The sequence below is a fragment of the Maylandia zebra genome, linkage group LG14 (assembly GCF_041146795.1).
Source record: "Maylandia zebra isolate NMK-2024a linkage group LG14, Mzebra_GT3a, whole genome shotgun sequence".
Taxonomy (NCBI): Eukaryota; Metazoa; Chordata; class Actinopteri; order Cichliformes; family Cichlidae; genus Maylandia; species Maylandia zebra.
In genome coordinates, this window is record NC_135180.1 from 21273895 (window position 1) to 21296242 (window position 22348).

The 22348-nt window shown below is 41.7% G+C and overlaps 1 protein-coding gene across 3 annotated transcripts in view; it reads right to left on the reverse strand.

The window, feature by feature from the left end:
- Positions 1 to 22348, reverse strand: part of grik4 (glutamate receptor, ionotropic, kainate 4) — a 362487-nt gene that overhangs the window by 25845 nt on the left and 314294 nt on the right. For all 3 annotated transcript variants that reach the window (XM_076873193.1, XM_004543748.3, XM_076873194.1), the window contains exon 12: positions 13138 to 13245. In XM_076873193.1, the coding sequence (XP_076729308.1) occupies positions 13138 to 13245 (108 nt within the window). The remainder of the gene's footprint in view (positions 1 to 13137; positions 13246 to 22348) is intronic.

The window sequence follows — 22348 nt, forward strand, 5'->3', positions numbered from 1 at the left end:
TAGTTTTTAGTTTGTTTTTAGTTTTAGCTATTTTAGGGGGATATCTGTGTGTGCATGTGACTATTACAGCTTGGAGTAAGACAACATGCATGAAGAGGATGATGTGGACAAAATACTCATTTGCCTAATAATTCTGCACTCCCTGTACAAGGATAAGATCACATCTGGTGATGTGTGACCCAGAAGTAAACAAATCACTCATCGACACTGGAGCGTTTGCTTTTTACACTCCACATGACATAAGTGCAAACGGTGGATAGAATTACTGATGCAGCTACATATTGTTTTGCCAATGATATGATATCAATCCAGGTGGTGGAAAAGGAGCAACTGGTTAAAAAACTCGACCAAAGATTGACATCGCAGGGAGGAAATATTTTTCAATTTCAGTTTTATTATGTGACATCGCAGGCTTGTGAAGAGTTACTGTAATTGCTACTGCTGCTGCTGGCACCTCCTGGCAATAAATTCACACTTTGAATTAGGTTGTCAGTCATCAATGACAACAACTCACTGGAAGAGAAGGATGGGAAATGCCCTTAATCCGGTTTGCACTAATAATAAAAACAACTACAGATTGGGATTAAACAAAACAAAAACAAAACAGGTGACTGAAGAAGACAAACCCTCGGTACATCATGGGAATCCCCCAGCAGCCTAAACCTACTGCAAGAAACTAAGGGAGGATTCAGGGTCACCTCATCCAACCCTAACTATATTCTTTAGCAAAAAGGAACATTTTAAGACTAATCTTAAAAACAGAGAGGGTATCCGTCTCCTCAGTTGAAAATGGAAGCTGGTTTCACAGAAGACGGGCCTGAAAGCTGAAGGCTCTGCCTGCCATTCTACTTTTAATAAAATAACTAAATAAGTCCAGAGTCTGCGAGCGAAGAGCTCTAATGGCGTGATATGGTAATAAAGTCATTAAGATAAGATGGGGCCTGATTATTCAAGACCTTGTATGTGAGGAGCAGGATTTTGAATTCGATTCTGGATTTTTACAGGGAGCCATTGAAGAGAAGCCAGTATAGGAGAAATATGCTTTCTTTCTAGTCCCTGTCAGTATTCTTACTACAGCAGTTTGAATCAACTGAAAGCTTTCAGGAAGTTTTAAGGACATCCTGATCCTAGAAGTAATGAATGAACTAGTTTTTTCAGCATCACTCTGAGACAGGATGTTTCTAATTTTGGGCGTTTCTAGTTTTGAAGATATTGCGCAAATGGAAGAAAGCACTCCCACATATTTATTTAATATGCACATTAAGGACATATCTGGTTCAGATTCCTCACAGTGTTACTGGAGGCCAAGGTAATGCATCTGGTTAGATACCATATTTCTATATTTTTAAGCCCGAGTACAATAACCTCTGTTTTATCTGAATTATCTGAAGCAGAAAACCAGAGGTCATACAGGTCTTTATGTCTTTAAGACATTTCTATTTTAAGACATCTGGCTTCATGGATAGATAAAGTGGGGTGTCATCTGCATAGCAGTGACAATGTATGCTATGCCTTCTAATGATATTGCCTAAGAGAAGCATTTATAATGAAAACAGAATTGGTCCAAGCACTGAACCCTGTGGAACACCATAATTAGGTAACACTTTATGCAATCTGTAACCTCAGTGTGTAAAGAGGACTCTCCACTTACATGAACAAATTGGTGTCAATTAGATAGATACAATTCAACCACTGCAGAGCAGTACCTTTAATACCTACAGCATGCTCCAATTGCTGTAATAAAATATCATGTTCAACAGCACTGAGCGCTGCACTGAGGTCTAGCAGGACAAGCACAGAGATGAGTCCACATTTTGTACTGCTTTCAATTTCTGTGCGCACAGCGCGATCATACACTCGGTATGACAGACAGACGCTTCTGGAGCTACGTTCGTCAGCCAGTTCGGACTTTACAGCGGGTTTCGACTCCGTGGACGCTCTGCTGCCTGGGATCCTTTGTTTACTTGCGCGACATAGAGGGAAAACAAAGAGGGGGAAACGCGGAGTTTTGTGCCGAATGCGACAGAGAAACAGCAAGCCACCTCTCCCCAGCATCCTGCTCGCGAATCTCCAGTCTCTGGACAACAAACTTGACGAGCTGCGTGCACAGATTAAACACCAACAAGACATCAGGAACTGCTGTGTTCTGGCCTTCACAGAGACATGGCTGGAGCCCAGCGTCCCCGACTGCGCCATCACGCCGGATGGATTCAGTGTTTACCGGGGAGACCGAACGAAGGACTCAGGCAAGAAAAGGGGAGGAGGGGTGTGCTTTATGGTTAACTCCTTGTGGGCTAGAGATGTGTGTATCTTAAAAACTTACTGCTCTCAGAGCCTCGAGCTGCTGACCATTAAAGTCAGGCCTTTTTACCTCCCGAGGGAGTTCAGCTCAGTTCTCCTCTCAGCTGTTTACATTCCTCCACACGCTAATAAAGCTACGGCTATGGACGAACTGTATGACATCATTACTGGACTCGAGAACAAAAATCCAGAAGCTGCCTTTATTGTGCTGGGTGACTTCAACAGAGCCAACATGAAGAAGGTTCTCCCCAAATACTATCAGCACATCTCCTTCCCCACAAGAGGTGATCAAACATTGGACCACTGTTACACTCCATTCAAAGAGTGCTACAAACCCCTCCCCCGCCCAGCTTTTGGTAAGGCAGACCATTGTTCTGCTGCTGCCTGCATACAGACAAAGACTGAAATAGGAAAAACCAGCTTCCAGGGTTATTTACAAATGGGACAGTGAGGCTGAGGAGGTCCTGCAGGACTGCTTTGACACAACTGACTGGCAGATATTTGTGGATGCAGCTGATGGCAACATCAATGGCACAGACTCTGTCATTGGATATATTGGAAAGTGTATGGATGATACCATCACAAAAACCACTGTCCGCATATATCCAAATCAGAAACCCTGGGTAAATAAAGACGTTCGCGCCAAGCTAAAAGTGCGGACCTCTGCCTTTAACTCCGGGGATGCTGATGCATATAAAGCAGCCAGGTACGACCTCCGAAAGTCCATAAAAAAGGCCAGAAAGGACTACAGGGAAAAAATGGAGTCCAGCTACCACAGCTTTGACACCAGGCGACTGTGGAATGGACTGCGCTGCATCACTGACTACAAGAAGGTCAACACAGTCAGTGTTCAGCCCACTGCATCTCTTGCAGACGAGCTTAACAACTTCTATGCTCGTTTTGACGCAGACAACAGAGAGCAGATCCTCTACCCTCAGGAGGACAGTGAGGCTGCAACTTTAACTCTGAAAACAGAAGCTGTGAGATGGACCTTTAAAAAGGTAAATCCTCACAAAGCTCCAGGACCGGACGGCATCCCAGGCCGGCTACTCAGAGTGTGTGCAGACGAGCTGGCAGAGGTGTTCACCAACATCTTCAACCTCTCCCTGAGGCAGTCAGTGGTCCCCACGTCCCTCAAAGCATCCACCATCATTCCCGTTCCCAAAAAATCAGTGGTCTCCTGTCTGAATGACTACCGTCCTGTTGCACTGACATCCGTCATCATGAAGTGCCTGGAGCGGCTGGTGAAAGGTCACATCTGCTCCTCCCTCCCTGACACACTGGACCCTCTTCAGTTTGCCTATCGGACAAACAGAGCCACAGAGGATGCCATCGCCCTGGCAACGCACACCACCCTCACTCACCTGGAGAAAGGGAATACATATGCAAGGATGCTCTTCATCGACTACAGCTCGGCATTTAACACCATCATCCCCTCGAAACTTGCCACGAAGCTCGTCGACCTTGGGCTGGGAACACCAATCTGCAGATGGATTCTAAACTTCCTCACAAACAGGCCCCAGGTGGTGAGAGTTGGTAAGCACACCTCCTCATCACTCATCCTAAACACAGGTACGCCACAGGGTTGTGTGCTTAGCCCCCTCCTATATTCCCTGTTCACACACGACTGTGTTGCTAAACAAGAGTCCAACATCATCATCAAGTTTGCGGCTGACACAACCATCATAGGCCTCATCACAGACAATGATGAGACGGCCTATAGAGAGGAGGTGATGGCACTGTACGAGTGGTGCCTGGAAAATAACCTGACTCTCAACATCAGCAAAACTAGAGAGATGATAGTGGACTACCGGAAACGACCAGTCAGAGAACACCAGCCCATCCACATCAACGGTGTCAAGGTCGGAAGGGTCAGCAGCTTCAAATTCCTTGGAGTCAACATCATTGAGGACTTCTCCTGGACCCTTCACACAGACACTGCTATCAGGAAAGCTCGCCAGCGGCTTTACTTCCTGAGGAGGCTGAGGAAGTTTAGCATGAATGCCAACATCACCTCAAATTTTTACAGGTGTGCAATTGAGAGCTTGCTGACGAGCTGCATCACAGTTTGGTACAGAAGCTGCTCTGCCAGCAGCCGTAAATCACTACAGAGGGTGTTGAAGGCAGTAGAGCACATCATTTAGTCATCTTTTCTCTTTTACCATGTCTCTCTAATATTTTGCTCCTTACTATTTTTCTATTTTTTTTTTATTATTTTATTTTATTATATTTTCTCCTACTGTATTATGCTGCTGAGTGACTGCTGCTCGTCAAACACATTTCATTGCAATGTTGACCCTGTGCTAACTTGCATATGACAAATAAAACTGAAAACTGAAACTGAACTGTCAGAGGCCATAAGAAGATCATTTGTAACCTTCACTAAAGCTGTTTCTGTGCAGTGATGAGCTCTGAAACCTGACTGAAACTCTTCAAATAAACCATTCCTCTGCAGATGATCACTTATTTGTTTTCCATCTACACTTTCAAGAATCTTTGAGATAAAAGGAAGGTTAGAAACTGGTCTATAATTACAATTGAAGAAAAAGAGTCTAAATAAATATCAGTTGTATGGAAAGTAGCTGTACATAATGTTACATCTGTGAGATGGTTGCAAGTAATTTTTTCTCTTATGGCTAAAATATTAACAAGACAACCTATGTGGGAGTAGCGTTCAGGTAGCTGTTAGCTCATTAACATCTTTTAACTGTAAAACCAGTCTGGCCTTATGTAACATCAGTAAATCCTTTCATTTAAGTGTGCATGAGCGATAATATTAACTGCTGAAGCTTAAGAGCAACTTGTAGCCACTCCTCCCTACAATTGCATAGCAAAGAAACAGTAACTTGAAAGGATGAATGTATTGGTTGCTGCTACAACACTTAATTAGGGAAAAACGAATTCACTTTCAAGCTTCTCGTTGATTTATGTGCCGTACCATATTTATTATATATGTCTTGTGTCATTAGAAAGCCCAGTCCCTTAGAGTAAGGCTAGAAAATATTGCCTTGTATCTCTCCATCCCACAGCGTTGACCTGGTTAAGTACACACTAATATAATCAGACCTGGAAACATCAATCACTCCAGTAAAAACCCCACAGCAATCAATAACACAGCAGGCTGTCTGACTGTTATCTAGCCAACACGTTTCTCTGCTTTTATGCCTCTGCTTTTTCTTCATTACTTTTCCTTGGTTTCAATTTATCCTTCTTTCTCTGAGCTTCCAGTTTTTCTATAAAAATGTCCGGTCGAAGCCGTACAACAATCAGTGCTCAGCTGCAGAAATAGAAACGCAACTGCTCTTAAAAAGTCTGACTTGTCCAAAAAAACCCAGAACCCAAACAGACACTGAAAAAAGCGAAAAGACCACTTCCAATAAAAAGTTGTCAATAAAAAAGTCGAGAACAAAATAATATATATATATATAAACGATATAAAAGCATGAAAGGCCTATACAAAATTACTAAAGGAAATTCTATGTGCCATCTTTTGCACACCACAGCAAAACAGCCGTATAAAGCTATGAGTTTGAAGCTATAAAGAAATGCAGACTTTTAAAGCAGCCTCTTATTCCCAAGCCATGAGGAGTCTGGTTGCAGACTGATAATGTCAGTGGAGGAAAAACACTTTTACATATGCACAAGCAAGTGCGCACACACAGGCTGCCAGGTGCACTGGTGGGTGTTGTTCACATTCAGCTTCAGACACCACAGTGGAGTTTCCACTTTCTAAAACCTCAGGGTGTTCAAGATGTCTTCAGACAGCCCCTCCTCGCTTTCCTCTGCTGTTTTCTTATCCTTCTAAAACTTGCTCTCCTGAGCACAGCAAACTGGCAGCTGAGATATAATTCTCTCACCGCGGCTGTGAAGTCCGTTTTGAAGAAGAGCCGCCGACTCCCTGACAATATTCGTTAAAAATACTGGGTCATTAGAAAAGAGGCCAGGTCACGTTAATTTTTCATAAAGCCACTGCGACAAAACCGTTTTGCTCTTTACAACAAATACAAATACGCCCAAGTTGGAAAAAGAAAGAAGGAGTACACATAAACTCTGAGAAATGGGGTCAGATCTCGTGTCTCTGTCTGCAAATTCATGTGCACATGCCTCAGTGCCTCTGAGCCTGTGTGCCAGTAAATCTGCCTCCGTGTCTGCTTTTATCAGCCGGCACTATGTGCACTATGTTGAATTTTTACCAATACGTATGTGAGTGGATATGAAAGCACTCAGTGACACAAGGGTACTCTGAAAGAAAACTGAAAAGGATGGCCGAGGGTGCTGCAGCTGAAAAAGTCAGAAAATGACTCTTCCAAAGAGGAACGTGTGGCAGGCATTAAGGACAAAAAAAGGGGACTGAGCTGGGATGTAAATATTGAGAAGTTAGGATTTTCAAAAGATTCGATTTTAAAATGAGGAATAAGACGGATTTACTGAACTCTGTGAGCACATTAGGAGCATTTTGACTAATTAAATAAATAATTCATTAACACCAAAGGGCATTTAATTATTTCCTAGTGGTATAACAACCACCTGTATGAAACAAACCAAGTGGAAAAACAAGAATATAATCCGAAAATCTTTTGTATAAATGAGCGCCAGAAGCAGTTAGTGTTAGATTTTTATGCAGCTTTACAAAAAAATGAAAACCAGATGTTGAAACAATGTTTCAGGTCATTGCTCCTGATTTGCAGCACTGTTTATCTTGCACCTTGCGTACTTGTGTTTGTGTGGTTGGAGTACAGGGTGAATAAAAATGTTCAGTATGTGTGATTTCTATCACTTGAGACAAACCTTCAAAGACAAACAAGCATAAGTTAAGCTGCTGTGTGAGTCCAGCTCATTGATGCTCGCGTCTTCTCTTTACGATCACACCGGATTCGAGCATTAGCTCCTGGTTTGAATCAGGTGCTCAATGCTTCTTGAGAAGTTTCTTCAAAAACTTTAACGTATACCCACCCATCGGTCTGGCACTGAGACACTTCACAACCTGCGGTGTAGCTCTAGAAACACAGCAGCTACACGATCACAATGGATGTCAAGAGGGAACACTAAGAATTGATGCTATAGAACAGAAAACAGATTAATCTTTTTATTTTTTGGTTTGTTTGTGTTTTGCTGGATGATGCTCTACTGCACTTCAGGACAGAGAGGAAATGCAATACCACACATAATATAAAACAATTTTATCTCCAGGTAACAAAGAATTGGTTTTTCTATTGCATCACCGCGACGGTGTAAAGACATTTTCACTAAGACCTCAACAGTGCCTGTAACAAACTCAATCAATAATTGCAAACACATGGCTTGTGGCCCTGCAGTAAAGTGATAATCAATTCTGCGACTGTAGTTTTTATTTTTATTTTTTCTGGAGCTGTTTGTGAAATTAAAGTGGGGAAGGTGACAGCTATATGTAACGAGACTGCTCTGTAAGGCCCAGGTGGACACGTCAAAAGTTGCATTAAAAAACAAGCTGAAAACGAACGGAGGAGAGCATCCTTAAAGCGTCTGCACAAGTGCACACAAACGCACACATTCTCCCAGGCCGGCGGTACAGGTAAGGAATTCTTATAGAGGCTTTCAGCTGTGGCTCGTCTGCCGCCCACAAGCGAGATAACAGCGACACAGCAATCACACCATGATGAATGAGCTGTGATAGGCACTGAAAATTGCTCCTTGGTGGCTTCCGAAGTTTGGTCCAGGGACTCTATATATCCAAAGTGAAATCAAAGCTTTGCGCTCAGCCAATTCTTTCTTTCACAGCCTCTTTCTGTTGTGAAAACATTGTCTCATTTGTACTCCAACTCAACCTCAACACGCACACATCTCTAAAGTCCCCTGATGCCGTTCCCTCCTGTGCAAAATGAACCGTTCCGTTTGAATCCCTATCAGTCTCAATGAGACCACTGAGTTGTTCTTTGGCGAAATATGGCAATATGTCCTTCCCCTATTCCCAAGGATTGCAGCTGATAAGCCAGTTACAACAACACAGTGGGCCAATTGTTTCTGCTTACAGGGCTACTCTGTGCCTTATCATCTGATTCATCAGCGAGGAGGAGGAGGAGGAGGAGTTGAGCGAGTCATGTCTGTGTTCTGTGTTGTATTCAATGAGTGAGTGAATGACGTGCTGCTGACTAACAATCTGAATCTTTGTATTGTGTTTTTTTTGGATTCTTTTTATTTCCTCTTGTGTGTTTCTATTAATTTTACCTCCTGTCATCGGCTTTCTCCTCTTCTTTGTTTGCCCCGTCCTTTTTAGTTTCACCTCTGTCTTCTGTTCCAGTTAGTTGTAATGAGAATTTATAGTTTCTCAGTCTAGTTTATCCACTTGATCAGCTAAAAGTGTCTCAGTGCTCTAGCACGTTTATTCTCATCACTTTTTGTTCTGGCCGAGTTTCCCTGGACTGATGCTGTATTCAGTTTGCCTCAGAAATTGGTTATCAGTGCTGGACGTGACGTCACTCCTGAGTTGAGTGCATTCCAGTAGTCCAGTAGGAAAAGGTTTTGCTCATTAGGCACAGCACTAGCAGTACAGTGCAATACTTTCTTTCGTACTTAAAGATACAGCTGTAGCAGGTTCATGGAGAAATACACAACATTAGTGATACAGATAGCAAGTTTTAGAGTTTTACTAATGTTTTGTGAGCTAATGCTATCTTGGACTGTGAAGTCAGGGTTACTGGGGATGCTCTGACTTTCCCAGTTGAAAGTCATGAGTCAGGCACAGGAGGCACAGGCATGTGGGCACATGATTGAAAGAATGAAAGCAGAACCTTTATTAAATATAACCACGCTGAAACTCACTAAGGGCTAATGGGGACCTAAACACACCTGAACTAAATCAGAGTAACGAAGCAAGAGAAGGAAGCTTAACACAATGAAGGAGAGACGGAGAACTACCAGAAAAAAGATGGGACATAACCAAACATCCAACACAGAGATGGAAACTTGACAACAAAACACAGAATAACTGAAGCAAACTAAAGCCATGAAGTAAAGCTAGGCAGCGACATTAATTGACCTACAAATGCAAGATTAGCACAAGCAAAACAGCGCAACCTGCAAAAGTAATAAAACAAAAGTTCAGGAATAATACATGATGTTGTATTATTTATATTACATAACCGTTTGTTTGGCTCCTTAGCAAGGTACAGCACTAGCAGCTGGTTGGACACATTCATGTTACTGCCACATTAGAGGACACTGTGGAATATCTGTGGATATCACACATTTGATGTGACAGTCTGTCCATTTTGGTGAGGCCAATTTGCAGAAAACACACTAAAGTAGGTATTTTGTCATTTTCACAGGTTAGAGTAGTTGTTTTTTAATTAAAGGATCACACAATATTATTCAAAAAAGGACGTTTATTAAAAAGCTGAACATAGGAGCTCTGATTTGAATCAGCTGAGCAAACTAAAGGCATAGTTAGTTAGTTAGGTAGTTGGGACTGGTTACCTTACTGGTCCTACGGATCCAGGTGCACATTTGTTCTGACCGACTTCAGTGGCTGAGTAAGCTATGGTTGCTAGATCAAGACTAGCAACCTTAAAATGGACATCCCAGAAACGTTCCTTACCTGGATAATCGAACAAAATCTTGCACAAATAGACAGTTTGTCTTTTAACAGATACAGGAAAGTTTGAAACTTTTTTTGAATAATTGATAGAATTACTGATCTAGCTGAATTTTTGATTTTTTTTTACAAAAACTCACCATTTTTATTGAAACCAGATTGATAAACGACCCCATACTATGTGACAACATTGTGACTACATTGTGACAACATTGTGACAAAGTGTCAGAGTGTCGCTGATGGTTAATTACATTTTATTACAATTGCCTGGAAAAATGAAGGGGATACCAATTTTGAGCGACCACCTTAAACTTCGATTTATTGAAGGAAAAGTTACTGAAAGATTTTTCAGTGATCACCAATTCATGCAGGAGTACAAAGTCTGACAACCAACCAGTCTGCTGTGCAGTGCAATGCTATTTCTTTTTCTTATTTCTTTTGCACTTAAAAACACAGCTGTAGCACATTCATGGTTAGAGCCTGATCTTTGTGTATGACTTACACAAATGGTCTCAAATAGAAAACAGTGGGTGTACAGTTCATATGCAGTACATATCATTTACATATGCATTTTACAGTTTTACTTATGTTTATGTGAACTGCTGAACTCAGGTAAAGTTCGTGTTTTTGGCCTGCTCCAGCTTTCTGAGTTGGAAGTCACGTGTTTTGTGAAAAATGTGGATCTAAAATGCAGATCTGAGGCTCAGAATTTAAAGAACAAAAAGGGAACCTTTGTTAAGGTGAAGCAGGTAGTCCAGCAGGCAGCAGAAAACCAAATCCAAACAGGGGATTGTTGAAGGAAGACTCATAGACAATGCAACACCAACAAAGAACTAAGGCAAAGTGACGCTTTAAAAACACACAGAGATGAGATGCAACCTAAGAATTGACATACACAGCAAAAACTCCAGTGTTAATTTAACACTGGAGTTTTTGCTGTGTAGAATAAATAATAAATAATACTAGAAAGTCCACAAATGAAAAATGACCATGACAAGTGTGATTTGAAGGGGTGTTCCAGTCCAAAGTCCTGACTGAAAACTCAAAAATGACAGCAAACTTCAGATAAACGCTTGGCGGACCCAAACCCTGGGAGAGGTGATGAGCAGTAGTAGTCAAACGAACGCACCATAACTCTTTAGTCCATTAAAACTGTTGCATTTAGGTCCTACTTCTTGGAACATTGTGACGGTTTCAACTTGGACTTATTTTTCACTTCTGGAGTTCCCCAACATGCATTAATATCAAAGCTGCTGGAAAATACAACACAGGGGTGCTTATAGAGAACCTTACATTATTCTCAAAAGGTTTGGAAAAGACTTAAATATCCTCTCAAGTAATTAAAGTAGGTATATAATTACTGAAGGTTAATTTAGCACTGTTCAAAATGTGCAATAGCAACTGAGCTTCTGTACTGTTAAATAAATGTCATAGTTCAGGCGTTCTGCACACTGTATGACATGAATGACACGGGGAAAGGTTTTGCTGGTTTTGCCTGCAGCTTTTCAGTTCACCATTCCTCTTTTGAAATATCTACTGCGAAATCTGCGACATCCATTTTTATGCATGACTCACTGCTTATCATGTTGATATACTCATATGTAATAACCACGGGTTGATAAAGTCAGAGGCATTTGAAGATTATAAGACTCAGCATGTTTGAAGTTGAGTGCTTTTCAGATTGCTGAAGCATCCTCCCTCATACCTGCAGAGGCCGTATATGTTAACTGTATGAAGGCGACAGCCTGACTTATGCCGCCCACTTCCTCGAGTCTCCAAGTGGCAAAAAGTGCATCAGTTAAACTTCTGTCTCTAGGTCTTTTTGACAAACCTTTTTCCCCACACAGCTAATCTTTTATTTATTTACCGTGCAACTAAGCGCATCTTAAATGCTTTTATGGAGAGACTTATGTTAGATTTGTATTGTTGGATTGTCATTTATGCTTAGAAATATATATTTATATATGCTTAGAAGTATATAATCATTTGTAACTTACTGCAAATACTTACCAATATCCTCATTTACAGATCATTGCAACGAGACGACAAAAATGCAGAGGGGACAGAACTTTTGGAGAGAGATAGCGAGGGTAGTCGGGCCATGATTGCAGGCATTTTCCGCACCTTCAAGCGTGTCCGTGCAGACAAGCTATAAACTCTTTTCGCCTTAAGATATGGCTGGACAAAATGCCACATGTCAAAGCTCATTCTCTAGTTTATTAAATCTGTTTTCTGTTTGCTAGGTCTGTCATTCCATAGAGACGATTCCAGTCTGCCCTGCAGTAACTCAAGCTTTTCCCCTGCTTTCCCAGCATCCACCTTCTCACGTGCTCCTAATGCCATCTTTAACCCTGCAGTATTTATATTAATGCAGTTACATTTAATCGCTTCTATTCAACTGTTTTTTTTCTTGGACTTTGCTGTTGCTCAACAGCTGCCTGCAAAGATTCTAGTAAGGTGAATTGTACTTACATGTTTCTCAGCTGGGTGTTTCAGCACTAGATGTTTTACTGAGCTATAACAGCGTGAGACAGTTTGCCTAAAGCATGTTTTAGCTCTACTAATACAAGACTTGTCTAATTTGTCGGCCAAAAAAACTTGTGAGTTTCACAGAATTTTTGTGATTAGTCATTTTGAAATGTGTTTGGCCATTTGTGAAATAACGACAATCAGAGCAAGAGCACTGAGAGAAACTAGTTTCCTTGCTTTTTTTGTTTTTATATAATTTACTTGTGTTTAATCAATTAATTGATTAAATAAGTGAGTAATGAACCAGACACTTGATTTACTCAAGCACTGATTAAAAATAGTCCACATCAAGTGTATAATGAATGTTTTCATTGCAGGAAATATGTGTTTTTCTTTCTGAACTGTTTAAGGATTCTGATGAGTGATGATTGAACAAAGCAGATAAAGGAAGTTGCTCGAAACTGGCACCGCACCCCCCTCAAAACAAGTAGTTAGAGTAGTGAGAACTAGTGCTCACAGGGTCTATATTTACAACAAAGGCTGAGGATGGCTGACATGGTAAATTATTAGCTCCTGCTGATACACTCGGTACTCAGGGCAAAACAATTGAGCAGCATCAGATCCTCTGATCCCAAAAGGACTGAGTGTGGAAGTGAAAACACAAAATGGCTTTTTGATATGGTAATTGTCTGTCAACTAGAGAATGTCAGCCACATGTAGATCAGTCTGAGCTGAGCTAATAAAATGGCACAGAATACTGATGCGTGTGTGTGTGTCAGTGCGCATACAGTCCTTACCAGTATTGTTGTGATGATAAGAGTCGTGTTGAAGAGGGTGTCCGTCACATTGATAGATGGAAGCTTTCTCTCCATGGACAGTCCATCTTCAGAGTGCCACAGGCCAATCTGCAAAGTGAGCGTGCACGCGCGCGCGCACACACACACACACACACACACACACACACACACACACACACACACACACACACACACACACACACACACACACACACACACACATGCAAACAGATCACCTACTAAGACCATCAGTTGGAAAGGGCAACAGAAACAATCTATGCCTAATTCTCCCACTCTGCGTCTTGTCTTTAATAAAGGAGACTCAGTGTGACCTTCATAAAAGATTTGGGCCAGACAAAAAGCAGTGGACGGATCGCCACAGCCTGAGACTGTGTGACGGCAAAAGTTAGTGAGACGACCGAGAGAGAAACAGAAATAACACTCGTGGCTCCTGGAGGAGTGCACACAGGGCATGTGCCCAATCAAGAGGCAACAGAATGCATTCATTAAAGCAATTACCGGCAAATCCTATGGCACACAGCCACATTCTCATTACAGCTTGAGTGGGACTTCACACCTCCACCTCACACGGTGTCTTTCCTTTCAATCTGTTTCTGCCATCTCCTGTCTCGTTCATTTATTTACTCGACTCAAGGTTGCCAATCCTGAACTCTATGAGGAGAGTCTCTACAAAGGTTTGTAAATCAGCCTCATGCTGCACTGCTTTACTGGGACAGACATGGAAAACTATGGTGAAGGATTTTCTTGGGTTCTCTAAGCTGTTAAATTAAAAAGTGAAAAAAGAAAATCCAAGGTTCTGCATTAAAAGCGTTGTTAAACTTGACAATTTACTTTCTTCCTGTACTTACTATGGGAGTAATGTTGTGATACTCGTGACATTTATTTCACAAACTGTCATTTCATCCATATGACTGACGTTTGCATGCAGAAGGTAATCCTAAAATCAAAAAACGAGATGATGCGATCCTTTTTTTTCCAGTTGGTGTAATTTTTACTGACGCAGGTTATCTGTGGTTTAGATTTAATATGTGAGAGATAATTTAAGAGCTTTTCAAGCTCATCCTGCCTGCGATGTTTCCACACAGTCATTTATTGTTAAAACACTGTGTAACTGTTAGTTAGGGGAAAAGACGGCGCTTTCAGGATTTGAATAAATATTCCTAAAAACAACAGTTTAGATTCAGACTCTGTCAGTGACAAAGTATTGCACCTCCTCTCAAAGGCTGTAAACAAATTATATCTCTCAAAACAATAATCAGCTTCACCTAATTAAAAATATTATGTAGGAGGAGTGAATGAGAAAATATAGTACCTAATTCAGCGGTGACACATTGTTGGCAAAATATAGTCGCATTCCTTGAATGAGCGCTTTGATTGCTGAACATGGAATAAAACCCTTGAGAATATTCCTGCTGGTCGGAGTCAGACGAGAGAGGACGAGATGTCAAAGTGATTGAAGTGTGATTAAAAAAAATCCAATAAACAGACTTCTTCAAGCTTGGCCCTGGTTTGTTTCAAGGCTAAATTGCCAAATTTCTCTTGAGATTTCAGGCCATTCGTGCTGATCTGTGCTACATTTGGAAGCCATTTAACTACTCTCCTAACACTGATAATGAATTCTGATGTGATATATATCTAAACTAGAAGTGAGAGCTCCCAGACTCAAAGATTTCCTTTGAGAGTATATGATCAAAGAGATCTTGCCTTCCATTTCCTCTGGTATACTTGTTGGGGAGAAACAGCACCTTGCTCTCACAAATAGACTACAGCTACCCAAACTGCCCGCACCAACGCACTGCACACTCTGCTACTGATGGCCTCGAGAAACAGAGGGGGGAGAAAATGTGAACATACTGCAGCATGACCAAAAAGGGGCCAGTGAAATATGCTGCTCAGCAATCAGCGTACACAATCAGCTGTCAGAGCCCGTGGAGGTGGTGGGATGTGGGAGTCTCTGGCTTGGCTAGGCTCAGCAGGTGTCACGAAAGGTCTGAGCATGGGGGTGACTAAGAGGGTAATGGGATGAGGTGGCACCGTGACTCTGGCCCAGGAAGTGTAGGTGGAGAGTGAGAGTAGCAGATGAGCAGGGGGAGAGGTAGCCAGGAAGGGAGAACAAACATATGCTGGAAGCGCAGGAACTGGCCGTTTGGTGGCCCTCCCCTCGACTCTGCTAACGCTAGGAGGAGATAAAGTGGAGATGTGCTCCCTGTGAGTCAGATTTCAGAAGAAGGCATATGCATGCATTAGCTAATGTAAGCAGGAACTCAAAACACACTGTGACATTTAACAAAGATGCTGAAAACGTTTAATGCTGTAATTATTCTTGAGACATTTTGCTATACATTACACTTTACTATTGGTTTATGCAGCAAAAAATGGTAGATTCTCATTATTTGGTATAAACTGGATGAAAAGATGAGAGCAAAGTGTCTAAAAGTTAGAGAGATGCTAATAAATAACTAATTAAAGTGATGAAGTATTAATCAGTGAGCACCACAGTCTGCTATTAATCTGCAGGCCAAGAGAGAACATCAGTAACCTTACGTGTCATTTCCCTCAATATGCATTTTCTAATAAGTGTGTAAGCTGAGTAAACTGTAAACCAGAGGGATCCCTAACCATTGCATGAATCCCGATGAAGTAACAATATTGAACCATTGCATAAAACGTCGTTATACACACAGCACAACCCAAGAAGCCATTAGACTCACAAGCTTTTATCGTGAAGAGAGGAAACAGCTCATTGCCATTCACCAGACTGTTTGTGTGCAACACAAGGGGCTGTATCCTGATGTTTCTCATATGCTGTGCCATTAATTTGGTATTTGCACTGCAGTTACTATAAATTAATACTGCACAGTGCATCCAGTGACTCTAGGAAATAAATTCAGGCTAAATTCGGGCTGCTGATGAAAAGCCTGCACCAGAAATGAGGAAGAACAGGATGTAAGAGAGAAGGGATTGGGTAAGAGCACAAGGAGAAGACACAGAGAGAGAGAGACACACATAAAAAGATGCATGGGAATGTCAATCACTTACTGAGTGGGTGTGGTGATACTGGCGAATGGAAAGAAAAAAAAATATCAATGAGAAAGTATAAGAAGCAGCCACCTAGGGAGCCAGAACATGAAAAAGCGACAGCAACAGGGAGACTAAAAAGAGAGAGAAAGTTTGTGTTTGAGTGTGTGTGTGTGTGTGCACGCTGAGAGGAAGAGAGACACACAGAGAGACTGACAACGACACTCTGACACAGTGGAAGGACACGTCCTGTGAGGGATTACCCACGGTTCATTCTGGAACCTGGAATTACAGCACGAGGAAAAGATTAGGGTGGCTGCTCACTGAAGCGTCAGCATTGGCTGATTTTCCTGTCAGAAAAATGCTGCATCCAATAGGGTGTAGCGAGACTGTGCCGTGACAGACACATCCATCATATATGAGAGAAGCAATAGTACCATTATCAAGCATAATGTCATACAGCCCACTTACACCGAGGCTAAAGCACTCAGGTGTCACAGCGGTGCAAATGAGTTTGGGACGACACTGAAATGTGTGGCTGCGTACTCGCGGGTGTGGGGCTGACGAATAGGACTATCCTCATGTCTGTACTGCGGATGCAAAGTATTCTCGCAGGAGATGGACTTACATGGCAGTATTTTGCTATCTAGGCCTCAAGAAAATATGCTGAAGTAGATGCAGTTTCTGCCTATCAGCGGACATTTCCACCAGTTGAATCAGCAACTAGCTGCTGGTAAAAACAGCAGGTAGTTATATTTAGAGCGTGCTCACTCTGCTTCACAACAATTGCATTGTTCAAACGAAGTACCGGCGTTCTGTGTTTGTGTGTGCAACTGTTATGCATGTTTTCTCTGTGGAATAGTGAGTGGGAAAAGTTCTTTTTTTCCCTTTTTTTTTTTTACACAAGCTCTCTACCGTATGACTCATCATCAGCAGGAAAGCGACTAATCAGGGTGGTGCCGTAGGCAAACTTCAGGGGCTAGACAGACACAGGTGGTGGTGTAGGTGGTTGGATATGCCATACATTAAAGAGAGGACTGGGTAAACCACACAGTCGTGACTCTGTTGCCAAGTGATGAAAAGGAGCTACAAACTGTGGCACTTCTAGCTGTTATTTATTTCTGGTTAAGAACTCTCTAATCTCTGGCAGTGAGGGAAAAGTGATGAAAAAGTCAATCTGGTTACATTTTTAAAGTCTGTTGTTTCATAATCGCATAAACTGCGACTTGTGGTATTTTTTTTTATTACTTCCAAACACAAACAAATGCATCGTGTTATTAAAGATTTGGTAATTCATTCCCGAGCCTGTTTGCAAACTCATTATTTGGCATTGTGATGAATAATGCCATTGCTAGTTCAGTAGTCGTAATGAGACACAAGCTCAGGGTTGGAGACGAGCTCCTTCAGTTTGCAGAGCAGATCTTCAAAGCAGTGCTGCATACTCTCCAAGTGGTACATCCCCTGTAGAGAAGTAAACAAACAATGGATGCCCCGGCAGCAACAGTCCCTGCTCAGGCTGTGCACCCAGACACTACGGACTGCCCAAATGTCTTCATCGCTAATGATCACATCAGCAGAGAGGTACCAAAACAATGGGGATGGATTCAGACCTTTAGGGGTGTGCTGCAATCTCAGCTTGTGAGCCAGCTCTTTTCCAGATTATCACTCTTGTGCAAAAGCAGTGAAGGAGAACAATATGAGTGGAGATTTTATGTTATCTGGAGTTATGGAGATAAAGCATCCGTTCCCATGGGAAATTTCGCAGGTCTTTCCCTCTGCACAACTACTGCAGCAGCAACACACTCTCAACCTGCCTGTTTCCTTTGACAACCTACTATTTAACGGTTATTCAAGAGAAATAATTTTAATTTTAGCAGATTTGAGACTTTAAAGGTTCATATATAAGTGGGATTTTTAGAGTCTGCTTAATGAAGGACATAAAAAAATTAAGCAATGTTTTTATGTCCTGCATTTTTTATGAGGTGAACATAGCACACTTTTGAAATATATCTTAATAAGTTGAAGCATAAATGATTAAACACATTCATGGTTGAGGTTGTGACTTAGGTTTTAGTGAGGAGAAGCACGGAGGAGTAGAAGCAGGAAGCTTGACAGTAGGATCGACTGTATTGCTAGAGATATTTCTTTCATTTTTGTGTCATATATACAGTCCTGTGAAAAAAGAAGTACACCCTTAGTACTTCCATAGTATTTAAGATGGTAAGTGATGATAATCACTTTAACACTTATGTGATCGATCATCAGAAAGTGTGAGCAAAAGCACAGGTTTTGACAGTTTGCTAGTCTGGAGCCAAAATCTTACCACGAGCGCCCATCCCGGCAAATTCAATCCAAGATCAGATGGTGCAAAGCTCAGAAAAACTGCAAAAAAACCCCGAGAGCTACTTACTCTACAGTGCTCAGTCAGCATCTTAAATGTTGAAGTTCATTAGAGGTTTCAATCAGAAATTGACTGAACAACCTTTCTTGTTTGGAAGGGTTGCCAGAACACGACGTGGCAACACAGCTTAGGTCTACAAGGCTGCGTCTGAACAAACCACAAGACTTCTGGAACAAAGTTCACTTTGGATAGATGAAACCAAAGTGGACTTTTCTGGCAGTAACACACAGTGCCATGTTTGAATGAACCAAACACAACTTGATGATTCAGTCTTTGTCTTGTTTTGCAGCAGCCACGGGACCTGGGTACCTTGCAGGTGTTAAACCCACTTCTGTATACCCTTATTTATCCCTTACTGACTTCTACTAAAGGTGGTTCTACAAGCTATTGAACCATGGGGTGTGCTTAGTTATCACAGTCTTCTGAAAACTTTCTTTTTCACATGGATTCATAGAGATATTTTTAGGCTTACTCGCTTAAAAAAGTTTAAAGGAAGCATATACTGTAAATAGGTACAGTAGAGCAAATGTCAATGTTATACTGACTTTTACAAAAAGTTACAAAATACTAAAAAAAAAAAAAAAAGCACAGCGATCACGTAGAATGTGAGTATGATATCAAATGAGACTGCTTTGAAGAATTCACCGGGATTGTCTGGAGAGCAGAGAATGCCCGGGAGAGAGAACAAATGAAACAATACCTATACAGTTACAAAGCATCTTTGGTTGTTCTGCACCTACATTAGAGTATATTGAGATTCTGGAATTCAAGGGTGCGCTGGGTAGACCGATAAAAACTTAGACACAGCGGCAAACTTGTCGGCACATAGGCACATAGGCACCCAGGCACAAACACGTAAATTTGCATGTACATGCATATTACAGACACACACACACTCACACACACGCAGCCAAGCAACACATACACAGCCTCACCCAGCCTTGAAATCCGTTAAGACTGGGGATCTTGCAAAACAGCTCATCCATTCTGCTTTTGATCTATTCCCCATCTCCAGCCTGCAAAGTGCAAACTGAGAAAAACAAAAGAGGAAAGGGGACTGCTGTACGTCTCCCAGAGACCAAACAAAGGCTAGAATGGGAGACACACACAAAGGATGCCGGTGTGTGAGTCTCTTCTTCCACAAATTCAATATGAATTTCAATATGCAGTCACTGATTCAGCACGGGGAAGAACATTTTGAGAAGATTCAGGAGGATTGCACTGATTTTGCATTTGATTGCTTACAATTCAGAATGCCTTGCTTTGAATGGTGCCACCAAATGTGCCTGGAACTTGTTTCTTGCACTCAGGGGGTGGGTGCAGATGTTTTAAATCTTATCTTTGAGATGCTGAAGAATTCCTTCAAGGTTTCTGACGAATCTTGCCAAAAAAAATAGTGAAAGTAAAAATATCCAGAGGGAGAATATGTCAAAAGACAACAAATGTGGCTTGTAAACAATGCTGCCTAGCTTCCCCCTGTCCCAGGCATTTAAATCAACAGCTGTATCATAAATCCGACACAGTCTCCAAGTGTGCTACATCCTTGCGTGTATGTGTGTGTGAGTGCAAGAGAAAGAAATAAGCACGTCAGATAGAGTTAGTCTTGTAGTTTTATACAGTGTGCACACACGCTCGGTGCACAGATCAGCACGAACCCATTCATGTTAGGCCAGATATTCTAATCACACTTCAAAAGTGATACATTAAATTACATTTGTGACTTGCGATTAGCATTCATCCACACTCAAGAAAATTAAATGAAAATGAAATGAGGAGAAATGTAATAAGAAAAAGACTTGCTAGACAGACAAGTAGTTTTCTCTTAGAATTCATAGCTTCTCTGACCTCCAGGACTGTGTGCAGCGCTCATAACAGAGACAGCTTTGTGCGCAATAAACTAGAGGGGACGAAGCCGCTCGTAACCAATCCACAGTTTAGTGACATTAGCAAGAGGCCATGTAGCTTTTCTACTGTAACTAAACTTTATGTAACAGGTTCCTACACCAGGGCACTTTTTTCTCCCCCTACACTAAAAGGCTTTTCCAAACCTTTCCTCTAAGTTTACATGGTGGTATGATAAAAAAAATAAAAGTCAGTGTGCGCTGATCAGAGAGCATCACTAATGCTGGTGAGATTAAAGCAACATAAAAAGAAGGAGCTACTCTGGGGAGGACTGATTGTTAAAAAAAATGAAGAAAGCATGCAAAAGGTTGTTTGAGGAAGTGATAAAAAGGAAAGTGTTTGCTAAAAATCACAAATTTAATTTAAAATTTGACAAGGAGGATTTAAACATCTAAATGTCCTGGGGGAAAAATAACGTATACTTTTAGTCTTCACAAAAATTCCCTCAAAACAACAACAACAATGAAACGAACAACAGGATGTTTAAAAAACTACACACACACACACACACACACACACACACACACACACACACACACACACACACACACACACACACACACACACACACAAACCCAGCTATAGCAGTTTGATGCTAAGAACAAATATTTGGTCCTGCGTTGCTTGTGAATGCTGATACTAGGATATAGTTTGCAACACATGTAGTAAGATACATTTAAGAAAAGCCCTTCCGGCAGGATCTTGGATCCACTCATCAGAGATGCTCGGCAATATTTCAGGGCCAATTTTATTTTACAGTGAAATAATGCAGCTGCATTGCATACTGGCAAAGAAACGTGAGATTTATACCACAACAATGTGTTTTCCCCTGCTTGCAAATAGCAGCTTTAGCTCAAACGAATACCACATACTTGCTTTGCTGCCATATTTGTTCCTGTCTGGAGAGCCGTTCTCATGGATTTGAAATTTCACAAGTTATTTATGGATTTTGAAGAATGGGGTGTCAAACACAAGGCCCGCGGGACCAGAATGGGCCTAGCAAAAACACTCCAATCTGGCTCACTGGATGGCATTGTAAAATGTGAAGGGGGGCATTAACTTTGGAAGTCTTCTAACTTTTCCTACTGATAAGACCTCCCCCCAATGGCTCATACTACACTAAAGTAAGGAAATAATAATTACAGTAAAACTAAAACTATCTACAATAGAAAACTCATCTTTTTACAATGGGTAGTTAACGCGTAGTTAAAAGAAAGGGGAGTTTCTTTGGTACGACCCACTTGACATCAAAGTGGGTTGTGTGCGGCCAACGATGTAAAAGGAGTTTGACATCCCTGTCAGATCAGGTTTTGAGCCAAATAAAGACCCAGGAGCAAAAGTTGGGCCAGGAAATATACAGCACCAGAACACCTTATTTAAAGAGAACATTTTGAGGTCCTTTATTCTATTAAAACAGCTAGACTTGGTGTAAATGCGCTGCTACAAAATAAGATATGAGCGTTCCCTCTTATGTGGACACACACATGCTTGAGTCGCACAGCTGCAGGAGATCAGAGGCCTGCCTCACTTTGTAAACATACTCTAACCTTAGTGGCAGCAGATCTAGCAGTGGTCCTTGTGTATTTAGACCATGTATGTCTATCAGACCTGGTTAAGATGTACTCATCTCCGCTGGAGCCTGAGGCAGAAAAAGAGATCCAAGCCACGTCATGGTGTGCTGAGCTACACCAGGCCCCTATGATAATGCCCTTCAAGGAAAGGAAAAAAAAAGGGTGGAGGCAGTCTTGAATCTGTCAGCCCCCCCCCCCCCCCAATCCTCTCTCCCCCATACCTGTCCCTCTCTCTCACATTGCAGCAGTGGATGGAAATTGAATTGAGTACATCTGCATCTGCAGCAGCAGGGGCAGC